Source organism: Podarcis cretensis, assembly GCF_951804945.1.
Source record: "Podarcis cretensis genome assembly, chromosome: 13".
Taxonomy (NCBI): Eukaryota; Metazoa; Chordata; class Lepidosauria; order Squamata; family Lacertidae; genus Podarcis; species Podarcis cretensis.
Genome location: NC_137182.1, coordinates 38,334,784 through 38,359,547, shown reverse-complemented (window position 1 = coordinate 38,359,547; position 24,764 = coordinate 38,334,784). Strand labels below are relative to the sequence as shown.

Below are 24,764 nucleotides of genomic sequence, written 5' to 3'. Positions count from 1 at the left end.
TTAGCTGAGATTTCTGCATTGCAGGGGATTGGACTAGATGGCCTTTGGTGGTCCCCTTCCAGCTCTATTATTCTATGAAGCTCAAATGCCTCAGTCATCCTACAAGCCCAGCAACCTCACCACCTGCCACCCAGCCTCTCCTCCTTTCTTTGAAGACACCCTTACTTTTCCTGCGAGAGAAACTAGGTCAAGGAAAGATACCTCCTTTTGCAAATGACGTTTCGCACTTGTCACGGCTTGGGATCCTCATAGCAACAGCCGCCGTACTCTTGAAATGGCCTCCCCGCCCTCCGGTTCTCATCTCATCTGCACTTCCTGTAAGCTCCGGCCGGGGGCAGCATTGTCTATCTGCCTGAATGTCTCGCATCCACGCGCATGTAGACGGAAGGAGATCAGATTGCTTGCAGCCCCCCTTTAAAAAATAAAATTAAAAATGCTTAACTATTTAACAAGCAATGCTTCGTGAAACAAAAACAACAACACACACACGCCACCAATGTTTTAAGCAGCACTTCAGCTTGTGGTACATTATACTTTCGGAATTGACCGAAAAATAACAACAGATGAAATCATAGTTAAAAATGATGTCCTTGTGTTCTCCTCCATCATCATCATAGTGTGCCAGCTGTGGAAGAACGTGGTAGGGTCAAACGTGTTACTTTGGACAATGATTGCCTACATCATTCCTGGTTAGAGCGTTGGGCTCAGGGCTTGCCCGGTGACTTTGGGACAGTCAGTCTCTCAGCCCAGCCTACCTCGCAGGGTTGCTGCGAGGATTAAATGGAGGCTGGTGGTTTCTGTGTGTTTTGTCTGAGCTCCCTGGAGGAAGAATTGGATCAAAACGGAATGCCGCCCCTACTCTCAAAAAGGATAGGAAGAAAAGTGCAGGGGCTTAAATTCTGTGACCTGGTTCCTCTCCTATGGGAAAGGGAAGCACTCGGCATGACCTCAGAGGCACTCTTTCTTCTTCAAATATCCCTAGGGTGTGAAGATATGGAAAACTGGCAGCGGGTGTGGGGTCGGGAATGATTTCAAATATTTTCTAGGGCTAAGATCCTGTTCAGATTAAGCGCTGGCTGGATAGATGAGGCATTCATCATCATCATCATCATCATCATCATCATCATCATTCCACCCTTCACCCCAAGTTTCTGGTATCAGATGTGTCCGGGGTTAAATCTCATCCACAGCCCCAGCTGGCGTTCCCTTCTTAGATGCACGAAGTAAAGCGTTCTGCACATGCTCAGAGGCACCCTCTTGGTTTCACATATTATACAGACGAGCCCTTGCATTGAAAAAAAATGGTTCTGGCGGAAAGGCTTCAATTTCATCCGATGCAGCCTTAAAACGGGGTGTGTTGGGGGGCGGGGGCGGGGGCGGGGGCGGGGGCGAGCTCTTCGGCCACCCTCTGCCTGGCGTTCCTCCCCACCCGCGACCCTCCCTTTGCCCCACTCTCCCCAAAGCCCCGGGGAGCGTTGCTGCTCCTGCCGCCGCTGCCTCCGCGTGTGGTTATTGCTGTTTAGCATTCCATCACGCACTCGCTTCCCCCTAATCACTGCTAGGAAAGCGGTGCCTTTACCGGCAACTTCAGACCTGCCAGGAACAGCTAACGGCCCTGACTGCGCATGATTAGCTCATAAACACCACCCAAGCCAGGAAGAGCAGGGAAGAGAGAGGGAGAGAGCGCAGGGCCAGGACGCCTGGGTTCTCTGGCCAGGGAGCGAGGGGTCCAGAGCGCTGCTGTGTCAGGATGCCGAGGCTCTCACCAAGGGGGAGTGGCGAGTCGCGGCTGGCTCCGTGGCTCCATTGGGGCGGGTGCCTTGAGATGTGTGTGTGTGTGTGTGTGTGTGTGTGTGTGTGTACTGGATTGCTGTAAAATAGAGATACATCTCTCTCCACCACCACCCCACTCTTCCCTGCCCCCAGCCATTGATATTGGATGTACTGATTCCATTGTTTTCTACTGCACACACAACTGATCGGGGATGGACAAGAGATGTTGCAGAAGCAACCAGCACCTATTCTGCATCCCTGACGCAATGTGTATATTCATTAAGCTCACACTTCTGGGACCTACTGTGAAAAGAAGGGAGAGTGCCAGTCACTGTAACCATTAAGAGGGATTTGCGAACGACGAAGGATGTAAAAATGATCATTGTACGTCTAGCATGCCGCTTTTTGCAGACTCATTCAGCACTGCATGCACACCTACATATAAACACATCTGCGCATGGGTAACATTGCCCATACAGACCCCACGTGCTCCATAAGCACTCACCAGGACGCCATCGCACTATACATTCAAACCAGGATATGTACATATAACACCATGTGTGCAAACTGTGTACACTCCCCCCCCCCCAAAAAAAATGTACACAGACACTGTACTGAAGCACAAAATCATATTTGTTTGCATGCTCCTCATGTGTCAGATATAGGGAGAGAAATATACACACCCACATTGGGCATCATATATGAAGGCATTTTAATGCATGTGCACACAGCAAGGGGACACACACACATACGTACACCTCACATTGCAATAATATGCACAGACAAACCATAGGTATGCATTCGCATTATTTACCCTTAAGGAATGATCCACCCAAAGAGACACACACGAATAAATGGATACAAGACAGCACAGATTTATGCATGTCTACTCAGAAGCAAGTAAATGTGCATCGGAATACAGCGCTATGCCCACACTCCAGGGCAAATCCACAAGCTCCATGCACATGCCAATTTTGCACACGTATCCACCTATACGTATGGGAAGGTATACACCTGCATGTCTGCACCTGCCCAAAATGTGTATACTTGGTACTGGTGTTACAATGGTTCTGTAAATCGAGAGGTACAGTACAATAGAAATATATTAAATAAAACTAGCAAGTGACCCCCCCCACCTATATATTGCATTGATTTCTTTTTCACATTTGTATCATATCAGGGTCAAGGTGGCAGACATGGGACTGTCGCTTCTACATCACAACAGCCCTACAAGGTAAGTTACGACGAACAGAAGAAACTGGCTTGTATAGAGTTGACCCACCTAGCCCAAGTACACTGGCTGGCAGTGTAGGGCTGGCAGTGGGGTGTCCAGGGTTTTGAACACAGGTCTCTTCCAGCTGTACCTGGAGATGCCAGGGGTTGAATCTGAGACCTGCTCAATGGAATGCATGAGCTCAGCCATGGAGTTTCAGCCCCTTCCTAAATTAGGCTCAAAACCAGCAACTAAGCTAAGGATAATCTCCAAGGCTCATTCCAACCCAGGTATCTCCCTGGCCCAAGCGCACCGCCATATGTGTAAGCCTTGCAGCACTATAATCCTATATCCAAAATCCACAGGACCAAACGTAATGTTGCTGCATAGTGAGCAAGCTTGGGAGCATTTTCTGAACCCTTTCATCAGCCTAGATGTTAGGCAGATAAAGGAACACAATACAGTTGTACCTTGGTTGTCGAACGCCTTGGTACATGTATGCTTTGTCCCCCGAACGCTGTAAACCCGGAAGTAAGTGTTCCAGTTTGCGAATGTTCTTTGGAAGCCAGAAGTCCAACACAGCTTCTGATTGAGTGCAGGAAGCTCCTACAGCCAATCGGAAGCTGTGCCTTGGTTTACGAACACTTTCGGAAGTCGAAGCGACTTTCAGAATGGATTCTGTTTGAGAACCAAGGTACAACTGTACCTGCAGGTTATAACAAATAATGTATGTGTAATGTATATGGAGCTTTAGGGGCAAGTGAAGGCCAGCAGATTTATCCTCACACGAACCCTGTGAGGTAGGTTGGGCTGAGAAACGGCAAATGGCCCAATGTTACCTAGCCAGCCATCATTGCAGCCGAGCTTGAATTCGCACCCTGGACTCCCCAGTCTTAACGAAACACCAGACCACCACACTGTAAAGTACCGTTTATGTTAATCTCCAGCTTCACTGCTGAACAGGAATATGAACCCAGGTCCTCATTCCATGCTCTTCCCAGAACACCACTGTAAAAGTAGTAGAAGGTAAAAGGTAAAGAACCCCCGGACGGTTAAGTCCAGTCAAAGGTGACTATGGGGTTGTGGTGCTCATCTCGCTTTCAGGCCAAGGAAGCCGGCGTTTGTCCACAGACAGCTTTCTGGGTCATGTGGCCAGCATGACTAAACTGCTTCTGGTGCAATGGGACACCATGACAAGTGCCAGAGCACATGGAAATGCTGTTTACCTTCCTGACACAGTAGTACCCATTTATCTACTTGCACAGGTGTGCTTTCAAACTGCTAGGCTGGCAGGAGCCGGGACAGAGCAACAGGAGCTCACCCCACCCAGCGGATTCGAACCGCTGACCTTCTGATCAGCAAGCCCAAGAGGCTCAGTGGTTTAGACCACAGCACCACCAGCTCCCCGTAGTAGTAGTAGTAGTAGTAGTAAGTAGCAATAACAATAACACATTTGTATTATTTATTATATTTATGAGATGCTTCATTAAACATCCCTATAAAATTGCAATAAACTTAAGAGACAACCAGCCTACGAATTCAGAAAGCAAAACCAGTGCTGATATTCAGCAGTAAAATACTATCTATAGCACTTCCAAGTGTTCAGAGCGTTTCTCCGTGCGCGAAGCAGTTCTAACCCCTTTAACAACTCTGTTAGCCAAGTCAGTATTATTACCATCTCTCCTCTCTGAGTTCACAGCCTCGGCCTCTATTTTACAGGGAGCAATGGGGCGGGTGGAAGTCAGTGCCTGGGTAAGACCGCCTAGCGGTTAGCTCACGGCAGAGCCGAGATTCGAACCGGGTACTTGGTGGCCCGCGGTCCCGTCGCTTAGCCGCTGCGCTACACCGGCTCTCAATGGATGTTCCTCTCCATGTTCCGCGCACAAAACGCTCTACCTACACCGCCTAATAGGTGCGCACGCACAAAAACTCCTGCTCCGTGCACGCGCGTCAGTGCAAACTGCCCATGTGCAGAGGGCAACCTCATGCGCAAAGTGAAGGCGGCGGGCGGGTGGCCACGGGCCACTTGGGGGAAGGTTTTCCCACTTCGTCTCTTGGGACGCCCGGCCGCGAGAGGGTTAACCGGGTCTCGCGTGGCTGTTGTTTTTTCGCTTTTCGGCCCGCGGGATCTCCCTGCAAGCCCCTGGATCACCTTACCCAACCTCTCTTCCCTCTTCTGCAGAGGGATAGGCGGGGACCAGCTCGCTTTCCCCTCCTCCTTACCAACAGTCCCCTCCACACTTCCAGGAATCACCCAGGAAAAAAAAAAAAGGCAGGAGGGGGAGGGAGCCTAGCGGGGTTTACACAGCCACTTCCTGCCAATCAGGAGCCTGCCAGCCACCTCCGGCGGCCAATGAAAGTTCTGACCATTCATAAAAATAAATACTCTTGCCACACTCCACCCCAGCCACACACAGGCACCAGGAATCCAAGCCTCGCTTTCCCCCAGCGTGTCAGTTTCCCCGTGAAACATACAAGCTCCTCTTGGAACCGGAGCAGCTCAAATATTATTCTTGTAGCTCTCGCTCTCTTTCCCGCCCTTCTCCGCCCCTCCAGCTCCCAGCACGATGCAGCCAGCAGCAGCCACACGCTGACATGAGATGCGAGTTCACCGGCTCTCGCTCTCTTCCTCCTCCTCCCACCGCCGACCAGCCCCGCTTTACTCCGCTAACGGGAAAAGCGCTTCAGAAACGCGCGCGCACATTCACACGCACTTCCAGGAAACCAGAAAGACGCGGCGATTCTTGGCGAGAGGAAACGGATCGGTCGGCCTTTCTGCGCACACACTCCTCCCCCCTCCTCCTCCTCCGCCCCGAGCAACTTCCACCACTTTCGACTCCTCTTGAGTAGTCCTAATCCGGGAGGTATCCGGTGTGTGTGTGTGTCGGGGAGGGGAATGTGGGGGGGAGAGAGAGATTAATTGGCCCAGCCTGGGAACAAGCCTCCCATCCGGTGCGCCCCAGGCGCGCGGGGCGTTTGCAGACTCTGCTCGGCGCACCGCTTCCCCCTCCCGACCACAACCCGCCCCCCTCGCCGGCGTTGCAAGTATGGCAAAGGCAGGCGATCGGACTGGGCTCGGTTTCGGCAGAGGATCCCGCGAAGGGAAGAGCATTTTAAAATTTTGATCCCCCCCCCCACCCCACCCGTTTCCTCTCTCCCTCTCTTTTCTTCCACTCTTGGAGAGACACACACAGGCACCTCGCTGCTTTCACGCCGCCAAAGGTAAGTGAGTTTAAAATAACGACGACGGCGAGAGCATTAAGAACCCCCATCCCACTCCCTGTTTTATATTGTTGATGTCAGAAGTGGGGGGACAGGGCTGAGATTGCAAAGGTGGGGAAGAAGACGACGAGAAGACAGGACCAGCCCGCCCAGAGCTAGAAGCGAGGAGTAGTCAGTGCCTGGGTAACTTTGGCTCCTGCGGTATTGTGGTGCTTTTCATGTCGGGCGCTAGTCAGCCTAGGAGAAATAACTTTCTCCAAGTTTAATTTTGTTTCCTCGTCATAAAGGATTAATTATTATGACGGTTATTAATTATTTAGGGAAATAAGGGGGATCCAGATTATAGGCAAAGCAGCATGGTGGTTTAGGTTGGTGGGGGGGGGTAAACAAGGACTAGAATCTGTACAAATTGGAAATCTGACAAAAAAAAAAAAAATCAAAGAAAATGCAAACTTCCAAAACATTTAACATTTTGCTTTTGAGAGCTGGAGGACATTAATGTTCTATCTTTGTGGCTGTTGTAATTAAAACAAAACAATATGCACAGCCAACTTGCTACATTCAGGACTTTTCCATTTCCACCACACACGCCTTAAGAAAACCTAGTGGGATTGCACAACTGGGAGTATTGGGAAGGAAGTGGAAAATCAGCAGGATTTTTAAATTCAGCTAACCCAACAGAAAATTTATTTAGGGGCTGGTTTTCGAACCATAGCAAAACCTTGCTTGGAAGCCCCAGCTTATTTCCACATATTCCCCTTGTAAAGATGAACAGTGTTTCTTTGCTATTTTGTGGAATTCTATCCCTAGTATCATCAACATCATCGTTATTTGTTATCGCCATCATCAAAATAGGTATTGATTGCCTTTCCGTAAACCATCCTGAAGGCATTGTTGCTGCTTGAAAAATGAAGGAGACAATAACATGTAATTAAGAGCAGCGAGAAAAGGAGGGGCCTTTTGGGGTAAAGGCTGCAACTCAGAGGAAGAGCATCTACTTTGCGTTGCAAAAGGTTCCCTGGTTCAGGTGCGGCTGGGCATGTTCCGTGTCTGAAACCCTGGAAAACCACTGCTAATGGTGCTAATACTGAACTAGACGGACTAATTGTCTGACTGTGTTTAAGGCTTTTTACTGTGTTCCTACAGTCCAACCCAAGATGTGCATGGTATTTAAGTCCTGTCTATTTAAGTGGAAAACTTATGCCCATGTTTAAGCCTTCCGTTTTAAATGTGATCCCCTTTTCTAAAGCCTTCAAGTCCAAAGCGATTGCAAAAAAGTTTTGCTAACGAGAGAGAGAGAGAAAGAGATGCAATGAGGTGTGGCCAGCTTGGCAGGGTGTTCTGCCATTGCGATGCCACTGTTGAGGAGACTCTTCCTTAAGTATAGAGGAAAAGGTGTGTGGGACTTGGAGTAAAACTGCCTTAGAAGATCACCGGTGCCAAGAATGCTCATATGTGCCTCTTGTTTATGGTTAACCATCAAGGACTTGATTTAAACCCATGCAGAGATTCAACAGGTAACCTCCACCAGGGGACCATTCTGCAGCTCCCCCCCCCCTTGGGAGTGAATTGTCCAACTGCACCCAAGGCAGAAGGAAAACCCAGAGCGCCGACTCACACAGAGATATGACAGGCAACACCCATCTGACATCTGACAGCAGCTTTTGTATGACTGGAAGCTGCTAGCATAGCTGATCCAAGGAGGATCTCTCTCCTCCAGCAAAGACTGGAAAGCTAGAGCAGTGACTCACAGAGAGGCAGCCTTATTGTGGATGGGTACTTCAGGCTCACAAAAACAGTCAATCATTTACCGTATTTTTTGCTCTATAAGACTCACTTTTTCCCTCCTAAAAAGTAAGGGGAAATGTGTGTGCGTCTTATGGAGCGAATGCAGGCTGCGCAGCTATCCCAGAAGCCAGAACAGCAAGAGGGATTGCTGCTTTCACTGCACAGCGATCCCTCTTGCTGTTCTGGCTTCTGAGATTCAGAATATTTTCTTTCTTGTTTTCCTCCTCCAAAAACTAGGTGCGTCTAGTGGTCTGGTGCGTCTTATAGAGCGAAAAATACGGTACTTTCTTTTTTTATAGGGGGAAAAAGAACATAGGAAGCTGACCTATGCCTGGTCAGGCTTCTGATCCATCCAGGATGTAGATCTACCTACTTTCCCATCACCTGCTACCTGATGTTTTTAAGTGGGGGTCCAGGAGTTGACCCTGGGACCACCTGCATCCGAAGTTTATGCTTCACTCACTGAGCCAGTGTCCCCTTCCCCAGTTTCCTAATGGCAGGGCTTGCAGTTTCTTCATACTGTTTGTTGCACTTAGGTAATTTTAGACTCTGGACACTAATGGGCTCGCAGCCTGCCCCACTTTAGGCGGTCATGTGTTTTGCTTCCCTTTCTTCAGAATGTGGCAAGCCTTTCACCCCCTGTTCCTGCTGCTGAGGGAGACCGCTGGACCTCTGGCACAAAGACTTGCCCCATGGCAGCCACTGTTTGCTTGTGGCACCCAAGTTGGCAGGGACATTGATAGGTAACTTAACCGTTTCAAGGCCTGGACACAAAGGCAAACATTAGCATAACGTTTCCATGTGCTAATGTATATGTAGAGATGGGAACATCTCTAGGGATTGAATCTGAGACTCTCTGCGGGTGCTGCAACCACTAAGCTGACAGCCCTCCCTCCTTAAAAACCAAAAAAAACCACCCACAGATTTCTCACTCAAATCATCCCAGATAAATTTTTCAGTTAATTTGGAGCAGAGGTTGCCTCTACTCAGTTCCTCTTCAGATTCATTTATCCCCATTGATTTCTCACAGGCCCTTCTCCAAATCAATTCTTTTTGCCCAAATCAACTCTAGATAAAGTAGTCTTAAATTAATTTATTTCCCCAGGTGATTATCCTACACAGTAACCTAGAGCTCTCTCACACGCATGCATTCAATTTCCCTTGAATTCATTACCTGGCTTCAAACACTAGGGGGCATTGGAAAAAGGTTTGAACCCCCGTATCTCATGGGCCCACCTGTATCAACTCTACAGTTTGGGAATTACCAAATTCCCAATGTTTGCGTGTGGGTGTGGGGGTTTTATTTCTGCATCAGAACCTCATCACAGCCCTGCCAGCCTGTACAGGGTGCTTTGGTGGTGGTGGTGGGGTGTGATTTCTGCCTGAAAAATGATAGGTGCAGAAAGCACCGCTCAACTCATATTTTTTTCAGGAGAGATTGGGGAACAGGGTACTGTACTAGAATCCTGCTGCCACATCCAAGCCCGTGTATCTGAACAACAGAACTGTGCTCTAATGTAATATAAATCCCCACCCTCCCTCTCAGTATTATTCACAGATGCCTCCTTTAAAAAAGAATAAGAAGAAATTCCATATATTGTTTAATTTTTCTGGAGTAGCATTCGCCACGTCGATTCTGCTGTGGGAATGAAGGCTTCCAAAAGCACTTTTCTGGCAGAGGTTCTTTGTAAACACTGGCATAGCATAGCTTCCCTCCCGCCCCGCCCCCCAAGCAAGTTAACCACACCCATCCCAGTTAGTCTCCTCCCCCTAACTTTTGCAGAGGGTCTTGGGAAGCAGCTACAGTGGGATGATAAGATCTTCCAAGATGGTGTCCAGCAGCAGAATGGTCACTGCAGCCTGATGTGTTCTTGGGGCTGTACCACTTCAGTATTGAGGCAGGAGGAATTGAACGATGGAGTGTTTTCTCTTGCACTCTGCCCATGGAAGCTAGTATGTTGGGGGAATGGTTCTTGATTTCTGTATGCAGGGATGTTTTGGTGTGGGGAAACTTGTCAAATGTACAGCCTTCAGCTTCCAGTGGTACAGCCCTGAGGAGGCTTTACCAGGCGGAGCCTGGATATTAGCTCTAAAACGGGGGTTCAGACCTCGTTGTTGCTTTTTATGCTCACAAGCAGATACACATCGAGTGAAGTTTCCCTATCGCTACAGCTCTCTCAAGGAAAAGCATTACCTGTTGAATTTCTCCCCACACACAGCTGGCAGAGGTATATGACGCCTACCAGAGGGGAACCAAGAATATGGCAACCCTGGTCTAAGCCACACTTGAGTAGGCTTTGAGTCCTTATTATAGGAGACTGTCAGGAGGTTCACACCTAGAGGGCACCAGCATATATTGTTCTGAGATGGGCAACAACTTTGGGGTTCTTAATGTGTGCAGTTTGCAAATCCATGGGAAATCCTAGACAGCTGGACAGTTCAAATTACTTGAGAATGTGCAATGAACATAACAGTGATTCCTTTCCAAAGTGACCAAAAAAGGTCTTTGCTTCCGCTTTCCCAGGAAGTAAGAAGTTGCAGGGTATGGTTCCTTTTAATGAAATATCAGTTACAAAGGCTTTGCAGCAGGTGTTTACTTATAAAAAGACAAAAACATTTTGGGAGCAAACAGGCTTATATTTATCAGACCCCGCAAGTGCTATTTTGGGTAGTAGACTCTCAAGGTGGTACTAGGTGAACCGCTACAGCCCACCCCAAGACTTCACTGCCAGCTCTGTGAGATTCCTTGTATGGCTCCCTATCTCCACCCCAAACTCTGGTGGGTGTTGCATTCCAAAGGAAGGAGTGTTTTCCATCCATCAAGGATCAGTATGCTGTTTTGACTACCATAGGTGCCTCATACAAAATTGTTTTATGACCAGTCATATCCATATCATTAAATGTTTAGCACATTTAAAGCACCTGCCTTTCCCCAAAGAATCCTGGGGACTTTGGGGGAAGCCACCTGTTGAACGGCTGTAAATATACTTTAAACGTATGGTGTTAGATGTGATGTCAGTAGCGGGATTTGAACCCAACTCTTGCAGGTCTGAATGCATTGAAACAGGCCTGGTTCTAGGATAAATAGCACCCTGGGGTGAGGGATGCCTGCAGCACTCCCCTCTGTGGCTGGTTTTGTAGGGTTGCCAAGTTATGTACCTTGTGCAAGGTTGCAAAACCCGATGGTATAACATGCCCTTGTTGCTCCCAGGCGTTCCCAGAAATGCTCATGAAAAGATCCCGGAGCTACCTGTCAATGATTTTGCCCCAGCAGTGTAGACAGAACAGTCAACAAACTCTGAACTTAGCTGGACAACACACACACACACACACACCCCTTCTTCAGCTTGGCACCCAAGGAGAGCAACAGAGCTCATCCACCGCTATGTTTGAGCTACAGCCATTAGTTCCAAGTAATCACACAACCAGATCTGCTGCGAGATCAAACAGTCTTCTATGCTTCTGTCCAGTTTAGTAACAGGAAAAGCTTTGGAGATGTGTCAGCAGAACAAGGTGGGAGAGGGGTGAGGCAGTGGAAGGGAGAGTACCACTGTACACTGCAGATAAGAGATTCCTACAAGAGCATCTTCTCAACACTTCGTCCCTGCAGCCTGTTTTGGAAATACAATCCCCTGGACTATGATACAGTGGGGGAAATATCATTGCTTCTTAGAATGATGGGATTGTACAGTTGGAAGGGACCCCAGAGATCATCTCTGCAATGCAGGAATATCTGCTAAAGCATCCACCCAGCCTCCACTTAAAAACCTCCAAGGAGAGTCTGCCACCTTCCAATACAAGGGAGTCTGTTCCACTGTTGAACAGTGCTTGGTGTTAAAAAGTTCCTCCTGTAGAGTCAGGATCTCCTTTCTTGTCACTTGAATCCACTGGTTCCATTCCTAATCTCTGGAGCAGGAGAAAACAAGTTTGCTCCATCTTCCATGTTAACAGCCCTTTAGATATTTGAAAATGATTATCATATCTCCTCTGAGTAGAACTTAGTTGGATACAAGTCATTGATTTTAATGGGTGTATTCGCTGTATGACTAATTGGATATCACTCAGGATCCTAATATGTCCTCCCTGCTTTGATATCGGGGCACCCAAATTTGCCTTTGTTCTTCTGGGTATAACTTTCATGAATGATTCCCATAGTGGCAAAGGTTTGTACAAGAGCTGAGTTTGCTCAATCATAGCTCAACAAACACTGGACAACATAGCTAAGGCTTCCTGCAAGAAGTTGAAAGCTGTGAAGTCAAGTGCTCTGACAAGCTTGGCATACTGGAATGTCAACACAACATCCTTGGTTTGATCTGGTCAGCCAAAGAGTTTTTTTTCTGCCCCCACCCCAAGGCCTTACCAATTTGGATGACGTGGCAAAAAAATAAAAAATAAAAATTAGGTACAGCACTAGAGTGAGCAGAGAGACCCAGCGCCCTGATTAGGTGGCAAACCACCTCCTGCCCAGTTGGCAGATTGATCTGGTGGCCACAACCTCCCATCTCAGCTGATCTGCATGGAGTTGTGTGTCTGCAAGTTTGTGAGGTGGTCACACCCACACCCACCACTGATGGACAACACCTGGAAGGTTTTGGCCAAGGGTGAATGTGGCTCTCAAACAAACAAAAAAAAAAAGCTCTGCTTTGGATAAAATGCTAAAGCTACTTTTTAAACAAACTTTGCTAAACCTGCTTTGTTCAGTCGTGCCGCTCTGAGATCTTTCACAGCAAATGCACAGGAATAATATGAAGCATTTTTAGTTAGCGTGTCTCCATTTAGGCGCATATTGAAACAGAACTATTTCCCAAGTTTCTTGGTTCTGCTTTTATGCCTTGTCTCGAGCAAAGAAGACGTGAGTCCAGGGGAGAGACCTGCACCTTTCACCTGGAGTTTGAAAGCCTGCAGGTTCCTGCTGCATGAACTGTCTCTGTCTTCCTTTTCAGATGCTGCTCCGGTAACCGACTGAGCGTCTCTCCCGGCCAACTGGAGGCGCAATGGTCCCCCTGTGCTGGTGCTGCCCGCCAGCACCTGCACCAGCTGCGGCGGCCATGACGGGCACGGCCACAACCTCCTACCACTTCAAGAGTTTCTGTGGGGAGTTTGAGCGGGTGGAAAGCGCCCTGGAACGCCTCGAGGCCAGCGGCTTCTACTGGGGCAGCCTGTCTGGGGCCGAAGCCAAGCGCCTTTTGACCTCCCAGCCGCCCGGCGTCTTCCTCGTGCGAGATTCCTCCGACCACCACCACCTCTTCACCCTGAGCGTCCGCACCAACACGGGCATCACCAACCTGCGCATCCAGCAGCAGGGCTCAGCTTTCCACCTGGAGGCCTTGCCAGGCGCTGGCCACCCCCCGGCCTTCCACTGTGTGGTCCGGCTAGTAGAGCACTATCTGTGCCTGGGAGCAGTAGAAGGGGGGCCTTGCTACCTGGAGAGGGAGGGGCAGCCCCCAGTGCCTTTGGCCCTCGCCCATCCGCTCTGCTGCAAAGTGCCCACCTTGCAAGAGCTGAGTCGCCGGGCAGTGCGTGCCAGTATGAGGGGCAGAGGCGATGCCAGGGCTCAGCTGCAGGGGCTGCCAGTACCGCAGGGACTCTTGAACTCGCTGTGCACCTGAAAGGCTCTTTTCCTTCCTAACATTCCTTGTACAGTACATAAGCAGGCCTGTCTGCACAGTGTATTGCTGGGGGCGCCTGTTTATCATTATATTTGTGGAATAAACCAACTGGTATACTGGGGGCAGCCATCTCTTCATTCATCAAAAGCCTTCAAATTCATTCTGATGCTCTCAAAGATGTCAAGTATCACCAGAAGCAGAGAAAAGGAAAAAAGCTGCCTATTCCAGGGCCTGGGTGGGCTTGTAACACAAGCCCCCATCTCAAAAGCACATCCAGAGAAAGGTATAAAGAACTCCTGCTTTTGGGAGGAGTTGCATCCTTGCAGGTTCACACTTGTAATCTTGATGGCCTAAGATGTAACTGTTGCCCTAGAACAGATGAGTTCTCTTCTTCACCAGAAAGTCACTAGGAGATGCACTGCTCAGTGTTAATGAGGGGTAGATGCAGTAATCTAGCAACAATCAGAAGTGTAGCAATTTTGTCAGAATAAACCAGTCTTCTAGGTGTGAGCAACCTCCGTTCCTTCAGATGTTGAACTAAAAGCCCCCTCATCCCTGACCACTTCTCATGCTTGTTCGGCTGATGGGAGTTGCAGTTCAGCCACATCTGAAGGGACAAAAGTTCCCCATACCTGTTTTAATGTGCCACAAGCCAAGGTTCTTAAAACTTTTTGCTAGAAATTGTGCACTATGCTACAAATGAGAAGCCCTTGATTCCCATAGTGTGTGGGGAAAGATGTGGGCATTCCATGACCAAGGAAAAGGCATTCTTTGTACAGATCAGAGTGGTGTTCCGTTGCAAAGGGATCCTTCTCTCCGCACCAGAGCCTTCTCCCACTCGCTTTTCATGTTTGACCACCACCACATCCCATTTTTCTACACGTGACACAAATCTTTCCAGTCACTGCCCTAAGGGCAGGTCATTACTGTAACTTGACAGGCCTCAAGAATGTTGACACAGGAAACTAGTTGAGAGAAAGACGTTTTGAGGCAAAAAGAAAGTACAAGCTCAGCTAATCTGATGCTGCATCTGGCGACTCTTTAGCTTGTGTATGTTTTCATAAACAGCCTGGTGTGTGCAAAGGCCATGTCACTGGGGAGCCTGGAAGAGCAGAGGGGGCCACAGATCTGCAGCAGTGTTTAAAGAAAGCAGTGACTTCTAGTTTATTACTAGGGACTAGGCTATACCAGTGAGCATATATGCTCAACACTTGCCATGCACTCAAACCCTGTACAAACCAGCAGGAACAACCTGCCATTCCAGATGTGTTAAAGCTTTAAAAAAAATCGTTTTAGACAAAGCTACCTTTGTCTTAAAACTGCACCTGACCAATTAATAATTGAAGTTAACTTTTGTATCCTGTGCTGTTCCAGTTTACCTGAACGTTAACTCCAGCCACCCTGCCCCCATTTAAATCAACTGCAGTCACGGGTTGTCTGATTTCAATCTTATTCTTGGGTTGTAGATTCTGCATTTCTTGTTGGCAAGCCAGATCTCTTACTGGAAACTCTGGGAGTCCCTGCCAATTTGTCTCCAAGGCGAGGTGACCCAGAGCTTCAAGCTGCTCTGATAAAACTTGGAAGGCTAATTTAACTTCAACTTCTGTATGCTTGGAAGTCTCTTTAAAAGCAATGAGGCACAGCACACATGGGAGGTGCATGCAAAGTTGGCACCCAAAGCGCTCAATTCTGCTCCCGGACCCCAAATCTCTCACTTTTCCACCTGCCATCTGTTCCCGTAGATGCCTCCGGGAAAGATCCCAACTTGTTTCCTGCCAATTTCTTTACTCATCGCTCACCTTTGTGCTATTTTCAGCAGCGATCGTTTCCATCTACTGGAGATAAGGGTTGCAATTCAGCTATACATATATGCATGCTAATTCCAGGAATAATCCCCCTTGAGTGTACAGAAAAACAAGGGGTAGTATTATGGGTCCATTGAATGAATGACCCAGGCGGCCACTGGGAATGGCCTCTCCTCTAGATTTGTTTCGACTTTCCAAGGCAAGGGGGAGGGGGTTGGCGGAAGACAAAAAACAACTGCTCCTTGTTTTTGGACCCTTCTGTGTGCAATGGAGTCAACCATTTCATAGATGGAAAAGAGGCATGTATATGTTAAGAGTACAGTATTGGCCTCAAATGCACTGTACCCTCCTCAGCCACACTCCACTACTAGCCCCATTCCCAACCAACAATTGGCTGCTGCTCCTTCCTATGCAGATGTCCTGTTTGCTAGGAACCAACCTCAACTGAGTTTCTCATCCGAACAGAGCACCCCATGCAAGATCACTTGTTGCAGGTATTATCAGGTATTTTCGAGATGCACCCCCGACACTAGAAGGGCTACAATATTTTATCCACAAATATTTTTTATTGTGTAATGTTACAGTTAAGGCAGGCTTGATTCCCCACCGGCATGTGCGGAGGGGGGGGCACCCCACAGCTTAATCTTCTTCCTCATCATCACCGCCTCCAGCACCACCCTGGCCCTTCTTGGCATTCTTCCTCTTGACGCGACCTGGGCGGCCACCACCATATGGTGAGCGGAGGGAGAAGTCAATATGCTTTTGGGAGTCCAGGCGGACGATGAAGGAAGGGATGTTCACTACTTGCTTCCTTACACTGAAGAGGGAGAAAGGAAGCAGTTACAGACGTTCCAGCTAAACCCGGCAGCATTCTTCTTAAGAACAGTTTTTCACAGAACTAGAGAGCTAAAGTGATTGACGGAAGAGAGCCAAGTGAGGAATCAAGTGATCACCCCCCAATTCCAGCACTCAGGGAGTTTAAAATTTAAAAGCTCAGCATTTGGGAACATGGACATTAACATCCTGCTCCTATTATCAAAGCCAGGGTTAACCTCAGCCCCTTCCTTAATTAACACTGCAATGAATTCATAAACATGATACTCGGAACTAAGTCCCATCATTCAATAGGCTTTTCTTACACATTAGTAAGTGTTGAACAATACAACTCAATGCAACTATGCCCTCACAACTTCTTACTCGCAAACTGGTCACAGAACAAAGGTTCAGAACCAACCAACAACAAGAAATGCTTGGGAGAAACTGACTCAAGTTTGACATTTACTGCTGTTGCCCTCAGTATACAATGGCAAGATGAATGCCTGGTTATCCTGAAAACTGGGTGTAACAGCAGACAATTTGCTAACGAGGGATAACATTAACACTTTGTGCCAAGAAGGAGCAGAGTTGCTAGTTGTTACCTCTACTGCCCATACGCCAAGACCTTCGCAAGGTGTACGGCTGAGCCGCAGTGAACCTTGCCGAAATTGTTGGTGCTTTTGGCATACAGCCTCATTAGGCAGACTGCAGGGCTTTAAGGTTATCCAGGGTTCCAGTCCAGGGGAGGGATTGGTGGGGTAAAAAGACACACGGCTGGGACATGTCCACACATCTCCCTGCACAGGCCACACATAAGAGACATCAGATGCATTACTTCAGAGGTAGACCCTGTCTTTACAGCCCACAGCAACTCAGTCATCGCTTCTGGCTTCATTCTGCTTAAGTGAAATGCCATTTCTAAACATACTCCAAGGCAACCTACCGGATGTGTCTTTGACGGATGAGCACCCGGGCATGGTGGATGGACTTGGCCAAGCCCAGCTTGAAAACCTGGGTTTGGAGACGCCTCTCCAGAAAATCCTCAATTTTCAGACCCAGGATGTAATCCAGCTTCATCTTGCCCTCATCCAGCACCCCAATTCTGACCAGACGGCGCAGCAGGGCATTACCTAGGGAAAGATATGGACATGTAAACAAGCTGAAGAGGCCAACACACAACTAGAGAAGTGGGCACAGGATTCATGTATTTTGGTTCGTCTTATGTGGCCATGTAAAAAGCATTCTCTATGAAATGCTAATGACGGGTGGGGGAGAGAAGAGGAAGAAATGGCACCAAGTTGACGCCAGCATTTGAAACTCCCTTTGTTCTAGGTGCATTTTGCGACAGGGAATTTCATTAGTGTGAGCAGTTTCTGAGCTCTGGGTGCAGTACTGCGCCTAAGATTTCATATTAAAATTTATACTGTAAAGGAGGACCCTTTTCTGCCTCCCCACTTTCAGCCATTCTGAAGACTGGAGAAGGGACCCTCATAAGATTATAGGGGTGGGCAGGGGAAGTATGGATTTGTTTTTTGCAGTCTTCAGATAAGGACCAGACCATGTGAAAACTGAATTTAAGATTTTACCTGCAGTTCATTCATTTTCAGCTTTGTATTCTTGTTATGAAAAAGTGAACCTAGAAACTGTTGCAGCACCCATAACCTAGGTTTAAGGTGCCATTTAGCTCCTAGCTTTCATATCTCAGTTTCTAACACAGGTTGACACGTTTAGTTACATACTACTAAGCAGCACTATAGTATATTACATTGACCTTGAAACCACAGTTTAAATCCCAACTCAGCCACAAATGGTGGGCAGTCTTTGAGAAGAGAGTCACTCTCAGCCTTAGCCTCTGATCTGAAATATGGGACCGATTTAAAAGATTCTCAAGACAATATATAAATATAATTACAGCAGGGAAAAAAGAACAATTCAACATAGGTAACTGATATTAATCCAATAGATATGGTCTATTCACTTAAATCTAACACAAGAAATAAGCACATCTGAAAGGCATTAAACACACACACACACACACAGAGAGAGAGAGAGAGACCTGTATCATAAAGTAGTATTTACAATAATATCTATATATAACACATTGAAATCTAAAACCAGATACCATCAACTAACCATTATGGAAAGATGTAAACATTACAACTGTCCATAACAGTAAGTTGATAATCTCTGGTTTTAAATTTAATAGGACCAGATCCAAGAAACTGGTAGGATTCATAAAGGAAGTGAACTCACATCCCAGATCCCTTAATCTGCTGGCAACTGTTAAAGGGATCCGCAACAGCAAAGGAACCATTAAATATGCCGAAGACTGACATGTCCAGCCCTAACATACCCTCAAAGAGACGCCTCTGATCCTTCTCATCCAGGGTGAGCAGCTCTCGGGCAGCTTTGCGGATCTTGGCCAAGGTGAACTTCACCCGCCACACTTCACGCTTGTTACGCAGCCCATATTCACCTAGGAGGGGGATATAAAAGTTCAAATGTAACATGCACCTGCCTTTGGAGCGTAACTGTTTGTTTGAACAACTCTTTTTTTCATCCAGGATAAACTAACCAATCAGCTTCAGTTCCTGGTCAAGCCGGGACTTCTCAAAGGGCCGCCTTGGGGTGACATATGTCTTCCGACATACCCAGCTCCTGGCAACTGGCATGTTGGCCTAAAGGGAGTCCAGTCCTGTGGAGAAAAAAGTTGAGATCTATAGAAGTGGCAGGCAGATGAAACAAGTGAAGCAAATGAAGTTTTGATATATTCCACAGCTACTTCTCTGTATAATTTATTATTACAGTCTCTCATTTCATTTATACATTCATCCAAACATTCATCCAGGAATTTCAAGTCTAATGCAAGCCTTTTCTACTTGTAAGGTCAATACTACCCAATGAACCACACCACCCAAACTGAGTTCAGGGTAAATTCAATACAAGTTTTGTTTTTTGGAATCTAGACTGACCCTTAACTGACACTACTGGACACCAGAGGGTCACAATTGTTCTTTGTAAATTTGTGTTGAAGCCCTTAAGGTGATATAAATCATGGAAGTTTACCCATTTGAAAGGGGAGAATAGTTTGTTGAAGCAATATGCCACTTTGGACCACTTGCTATATCCAAAAGAAAGCAGCTACTTGCAGCCAGTCAGCATTAAACATTGCACTAAATTTCAGTGCAGATACTGAATTACAGCAAGCAACTAAAGTACACTTTTTACAATAAACCAGCAATGCCCTTTGGCCCCTTTTAAAGTCCTGTCCTCCACAAACTAAGCTAAGCAAGACCTGTAATATATGTGGCACAATTTACTGCTACTTCAGTATTTTAATATGGTCAATATTTTAATATGGATATAATTTGAGCAGGAAAAAAGAGTGTGATTCCATATAACAATGGTTAAGCCCAAACGCTCCCAACTGAGCAGGGAGGTATGAGAATTTGTGAAATGCTCAAAGATGTTATGGACCATCAGCAAAATAATCTCAAAGAAAGGCACATTCCCTACTCATGTCAAGGATGATTTTGCATAAGCAGCATTCACCCACCCAGCCTCTGGGAAGGAAACATTTAACACTGAATCAACTCACACTGACCAAAGTTTTGAAAACGATTCCACCAAAATTATAGAAAAAAGGGAGCACCTAGAAATAGCTGCTATTTTTTCAGCAACACGTGGGGTGACACCAAGTCATAGAATTGCAGAGTTGGAAGGGACCAAGAGGATCATCTAGTAGGAATCTTTCTGGCCAACGTGACACTTGTAAAATTCACAAGACAGGGAAGGCTAATTCCCCTTTTAAAAATAATTCAAATCACGTGAGACCGGAGGTTCGAGGTAGCGTGTTTAATCCCCACCATCCACGAATCCCCTGAGTAGGCCGAGCAGCACCGCGGAAGCAACCACGCGACACGTGTGATCTGCGCACGCGGGGCTGCCCTAGTTCTATAACCCGCACATGCGCATTGAGCGAGTGAGGCGGGGGCCGCGCGAATCAAGGCTCCAACTCCCTGATTTTTGGCACTTCTAGCAGCTGGTTGCCGAGAACAATTTATTTGGAGTCACTTAAAACGTCCTTCTCGGCCACCGGGGCGCTTCTTATTCCCCGACACCGCGCCTCGGGTCGCCGTGAAACAAAACCTCCGCTTACCTTCCGACGCGCTTGACGGCCACTACTAAAAGGAAGGGAGCGGCCTACGAAGGTTGCTTATATATGTCGTGCGGTGCTCCGCCTACCGTCTCCGCTAGCCAATAGCAAGGCGACGTCTTTCCTGCCTAACCTATTGGCGGAGGGCTGCTTCGCGGCGCGGTAACCAATTAGCGCTTGCTCCAAGGATGATAGAGAAGAAGACGTAGAGTGGTCGAGGGGAGGGTAGTACGTTGCATTAACGGTCCTGGAGTCGGCCGCGTCTGTGTGCCGAGTGGAGCCGCCATTGCTTTGTGGGGGTTGGAGCCCTAACAGAGCTATTCATTGGGGCCGGGGAGTTTCTCCCTCGTTGTCCGCGCCATCCCTGCCTGCGGTTTGAAGCTGGCTGAAGCGAATAAACAGGCTGCTTTCTGAAACCGACTGTCTCAACGGTTCCTTTTAACGCCTCCCCCCCCCGCCGTGCCCTGAACCATAGAGATGCCAAAGAACCCACAATGCGTTTCCGCTCCCTTTTCTTTATAGAGATACACAAAAAAAGTAGAGTCGAACATGCCTTCGCCGCTGTTTCTCACTTCCGGTCTTTAGACCTGGCGTTCTACTCTGTTTCTATCAAAAGAAACGCGTGGCCAGTGACGGCTTTTTCTGGTTGTGTGCGTGTGTAGTATAGGATGCGTGTCAGCTCTTAGTATTTTCTGTCTCCATGCTCTCACCCAGTAGTACCCGAGTATACAGCAACTATGGCCATTAAGTACCTTATGAGAGGCAGAGGGGGAAAGATGGTGCTTTAGTCACAGGCGCTCTGGCTATTGGGTGATGGCAAGGAGCGTGTGTGCAGCAAAAAGTGGCTAATTGATTTAGTAAATAATAAGGGGCGGGGCGGGGGGACATGGGCAGAGAAAGTGTTGGGAGCTCAGGCAGCTTCAGACATTTCTTTTTTTATAGAAAAAACAATTATTATACATCAGTTTACATAAACTTAAACTACGGTATATTATACATACAATACATAGATTACTTACCTACATACTCAGACATTACGCATCCTGGAAGCGAAAGGAAAGTCCAATGCTGTAAAGAAAAATATTGCATAGGAACCTGGAATGTAAGAACCATGAACCTGGGTAAGTTGGAGGTGGTCAAAAATGAGATGGCAAGAATAAATATTGACATCCTGGGCATCAGTGAACTAAAATGGACGGGAATGGGTGAATTCAGTTCGGATGACCATCATATCTACTACTGTGGGCAAGAAACCCGTAAAAGAAATGGAGTGGCCCTCATAGTCAACAAAAGAGTGGCAAAAGCTGTACTGGGATGCAATCTCAAAAATGATAGAATGATCTCAATACGAATCCAAGGCAGACCTTTTAACATCACAGTAATCCAAGTTTATGCACCAACTACTGGTGCTGAAGAAACTGAAATTGACCAATTCTATGAAGACTTACAACACCTTATAGAAGTGACACCAAAGAAGGATGTTCTTCTCATTATAGGGGATTGGAATGCTAAAGTAGGGAGTCAAGAGATAAAAGGAACAACTGGCAAGTTTGGCCTTGGAGATCAAAACGAAGCAGGGCAAAGGCTAATAGAGTTCTGTCAAGAGAACAAGCTGGTCATCACAAACACGCTTTCCCAACAACACAAGAGACGACTCTACACATGGACATCACCAGATGGGCAGCATCGAAATCAGATTGATTATATTCTCTGCAGCCAAAGATGGAGAAGCTCTATACAGTCAGCAAAAACAAGACCTGGAGCTGACTGTGGCTCAGATCATCAGCTTCTTATAGCAAAATTCAAGCTTAAACTGAAGAAAGTAGGAAAAACCACTGGGCCGGTAAGATACAATCTAAGTCAAATCCCTTATGAATACACAGTGGAAGTGAGGAACAGGTTTAAGGATTTAGATTTGGTGGACAGAGTGCCTGAAGAACTATGGATGGAGGCTCGTAACATTATACAGGAGGCAGCAACGAAAACCATCCCAATGAAAAGGAAATGCAAGAAAGCAAAGTGGCTGTCCAATGAGGCCTTACAAATAGCGGGGGAGAGAAGGCAAGCAAAATGCAAGGGAGATCGTGAAACATACAGGAAATTGAATGCAGATTTCCAAAGAATAGCAAGGAGAGACAAGAAGACCTTCTTAAACAAGCAATGCAAAGAAATAGAGGAAAGCAATAGAATGGGAAGAACCAGAGATCTGTTCAAGAAAATTGGAGATATGAAAGGAACATTTCGTACAAAGATTTCCATAATAAAGGACAAAAGTGGAAAGGACCTAACAGAAGCAGAAGACATCAAGAAGAGGTGGCAAGAATACACAGAGGAATTATACCAGAAAGAAACGGATGTCTCATATACCCCAGGTAGTGTGGTTGCTGACCTTGAGCCAGACATCCTGGAGAGTGAAGTCAAATGGGCCTTAGAAAGCACTGCAAATAACAAGGCCAGTGGAAGTGATGGTATTCCAGCTGAACTATTTAATATTTTAAAAGATGATGCTGTTAAGGTGCTACACTCAATATGCCAGCAAGTTTGGAAAACTCAGCAGTGGCCAGAAGATTGGAGAAGATCAGTCTACATCCCAATCCCAAAGAAGGGCAGTGCCAAAGAATGCTCCAACTATCGCACAATTGCACTCATTTCACACGCTAGCAAGGTTATGCTTAAAATTCTACAAGGAAGGCTCAAGCAGTATGTGGACCGAGAACTCCCAGAAGTGCAAGCTGGATTTAGAAGAGGCAGAGGAACCAGAGACCAAATTGCAAACATGCGCTGGATTATGGAGAAAGCTAGAGAGTTCCAGAAAGACATTTACTTCTGCTTCATTGACTATGCAAAAGCCTTTGACTGTGTCGACCATGGCAAACTATGGCAAGTTCTTAAAGAAATGGGAGTGCCTGATCACCTCATCTGTCTCCTGAGAAATCTCTATGTGGGACAAGAAGCTACAGTTAGAACTGGATATGGAACAACTGACTGGTTCAAAATTGGGAAAGGAGTACGACAAGGCTGCATTTTGTCTCCCTGCTTATTTAACTTATATGCAGAATTCATCATGCGAAAGGCTGGGCTGGATGAATCCCTAGCCGGAATTAAGATTGCCGGAAGAAATATCAACAACCTCAGATATGCATATGACACAACCTTGATGGCAGAAAGTGAGGAGGAATTAAAGAACCTTTTATTGAGGGTGAAAGAGGAGAGTGCAAAATATGGTCTGAAGCTCAACATCAAAAAAACGAAGATCATGGCTACTGGTCCCATCACCTCCTGGCAAATAGAAGGGGAAGAAATGGAGGCAGTGAGAGATTTTACTTTCTTGGGCTCCATGATCACTGCAGATGGTGACAGCAGCCACGAAATTAAAAGACGCCTGCTTCTTGGGAGAAGGGCAATGACAGGCCTAGACAGCATCTTGAGAAGTAGAGACATCACCTTGCCAACAAAGGTCCGTATAGTTAAAGCTATGGTTTTCCCAGTAGTGATGTATGGAAGTGAGAGCTGGACCATAAAGAAGGCTGATCGCCGAAGAATTGATGCTTTTGAATTATGGTGCTGGAGGAGACTCTTGAGAGTCCCATGGACTGCAAGAAGATCAAACCTCTCCATTCTGAAGGAAATCAGCCCTGAGTGCTCACTGGAAGGACAGATTGTGAAGCTGAGGCTCCAGTACTTTGGCCACCTCATGAGAAGAGAAGACTCCCTGGAGAAGACCCTGATGTTGGGAAAGATGGAGGGCACAAGGAGAAGGGGGCGACAGAGGTCGAGATGGTTGGATAGTGTTTTCGAGGTTACCAGCATGAGTCTGACCAAGCTGCGGGGGGCAGTGGAGGACACTGGCGTTCTCTGGTCCATGGGGTCACGAAGAGTCGGACATGACTAAACGACTAAACAACAACAACTCAGACATTTCTTTTTCCCGATTTGATGGGGGCAGAGATGGCATGCACTGCAGAGACCTGTGTGTGTGTGTGTGGAGTGGCCCATCTCTCTTTGCCCACCCAGGTACTCTGCAGAACCTGGCCAGGCCTGGTGAAGCAAGCAGAAAACTGCTTGGACCCATGCTTTCTTAGGCATGGGACAAGCGGAAGTGTGGAAGAGCCCTAAATGTCTTTGCGGAAAACTATTCCAGAGGGTCACTCTGCTGGGAAGTGGTTTGACCATAACTAGGTGATAATTCCAACCCCCACTAACATCCCGACCATCCTCCCCTAACCCTGAGACAAATATGAAATCCAGGCTGTGCCTTCGCTTCTGCATTAGATCAGTGACAAGCTGAGACAGCCCCATGGTTGTCATGAAAGCCATGAAGTTCAGTGCTGGGTCTTGGCCTGGATGTTGAAAAGGCCTTCAGGAACAAGGCCTTAGGGTTT

General features: G+C 47.2%; 2 protein-coding genes across 3 annotated transcripts; one reads left to right on the top strand and one right to left on the bottom strand.

Annotated features, from left to right (window-relative positions):
* Positions 1 to 5,396: 5,396 nt before the first annotated feature.
* On the top strand, positions 5,397 to 13,726 carry LOC307201805 (suppressor of cytokine signaling 3-like). The gene is made up of 2 exons (XM_079951242.1): positions 5,397 to 6,208; positions 12,940 to 13,726. Exon 2 carries the CDS (start codon positions 12,991 to 12,993, stop codon positions 13,603 to 13,605), a length of 615 nt encoding a protein of 204 aa, XP_079807368.1. The 5' UTR covers positions 5,397 to 6,208; positions 12,940 to 12,990; the 3' UTR covers positions 13,606 to 13,726.
* Positions 13,727 to 15,956: 2,230 nt separating this feature from the next.
* RPS9 (ribosomal protein S9) lies at positions 15,957 to 20,530 on the bottom strand. 2 transcript variants are annotated; one of them, XR_013832739.1, is made up of 6 exons: positions 20,386 to 20,530; positions 18,802 to 18,921; positions 18,580 to 18,702; positions 17,170 to 17,356; positions 16,829 to 17,023; positions 15,993 to 16,227 (listed from the first exon to the last, which is right to left on the bottom strand). XR_013832739.1 is itself a non-coding variant. In XM_079950982.1 (5 exons), the coding sequence occupies exons 2-5, from the start codon at positions 18,896 to 18,898 to the stop codon at positions 16,050 to 16,052; spliced, it is 585 nt and encodes a 194-aa protein (XP_079807108.1). In that variant the 5' UTR covers positions 18,899 to 18,921; positions 20,386 to 20,526; the 3' UTR covers positions 15,957 to 16,049. The 2 variants fall into 2 exon arrangements, 1 of the variants encoding a protein (XP_079807108.1); XM_079950982.1 differs by lacking the exon at positions 16,829 to 17,023 and having other exon boundaries at positions 15,957 to 16,227; positions 20,386 to 20,526.
* Between the last annotated feature and the right edge of the window lie 4,234 nt (positions 20,531 to 24,764).

Excerpts from the sequence above, each read along its gene's own strand:
- LOC307201805 (XM_079951242.1), top strand. The coding sequence starts at position 12,991 with ATGGTCCCCCTGTGCTGGTGCTGCCCGCCAGCACCTGCACCAGCTGCG.
- RPS9 (XM_079950982.1), bottom strand. The coding sequence starts at position 18,898 with ATGCCAGTTGCCAGGAGCTGGGTATGTCGGAAGACATATGTCACCCCA. Across the intron at positions 18,703-18,801 it reads CCAGGAACTGAAGCTGATTG|GTGAATATGGGCTGCGTAAC; the intron begins GTTAGTTTATCC and ends TCCCCCTCCTAG. Across the intron at positions 16,228-17,169 it reads ATCCGTCAAAGACACATCCG|TGTAAGGAAGCAAGTAGTGA; the intron begins GTAGGTTGCCTT and ends CTCCCTCTTCAG.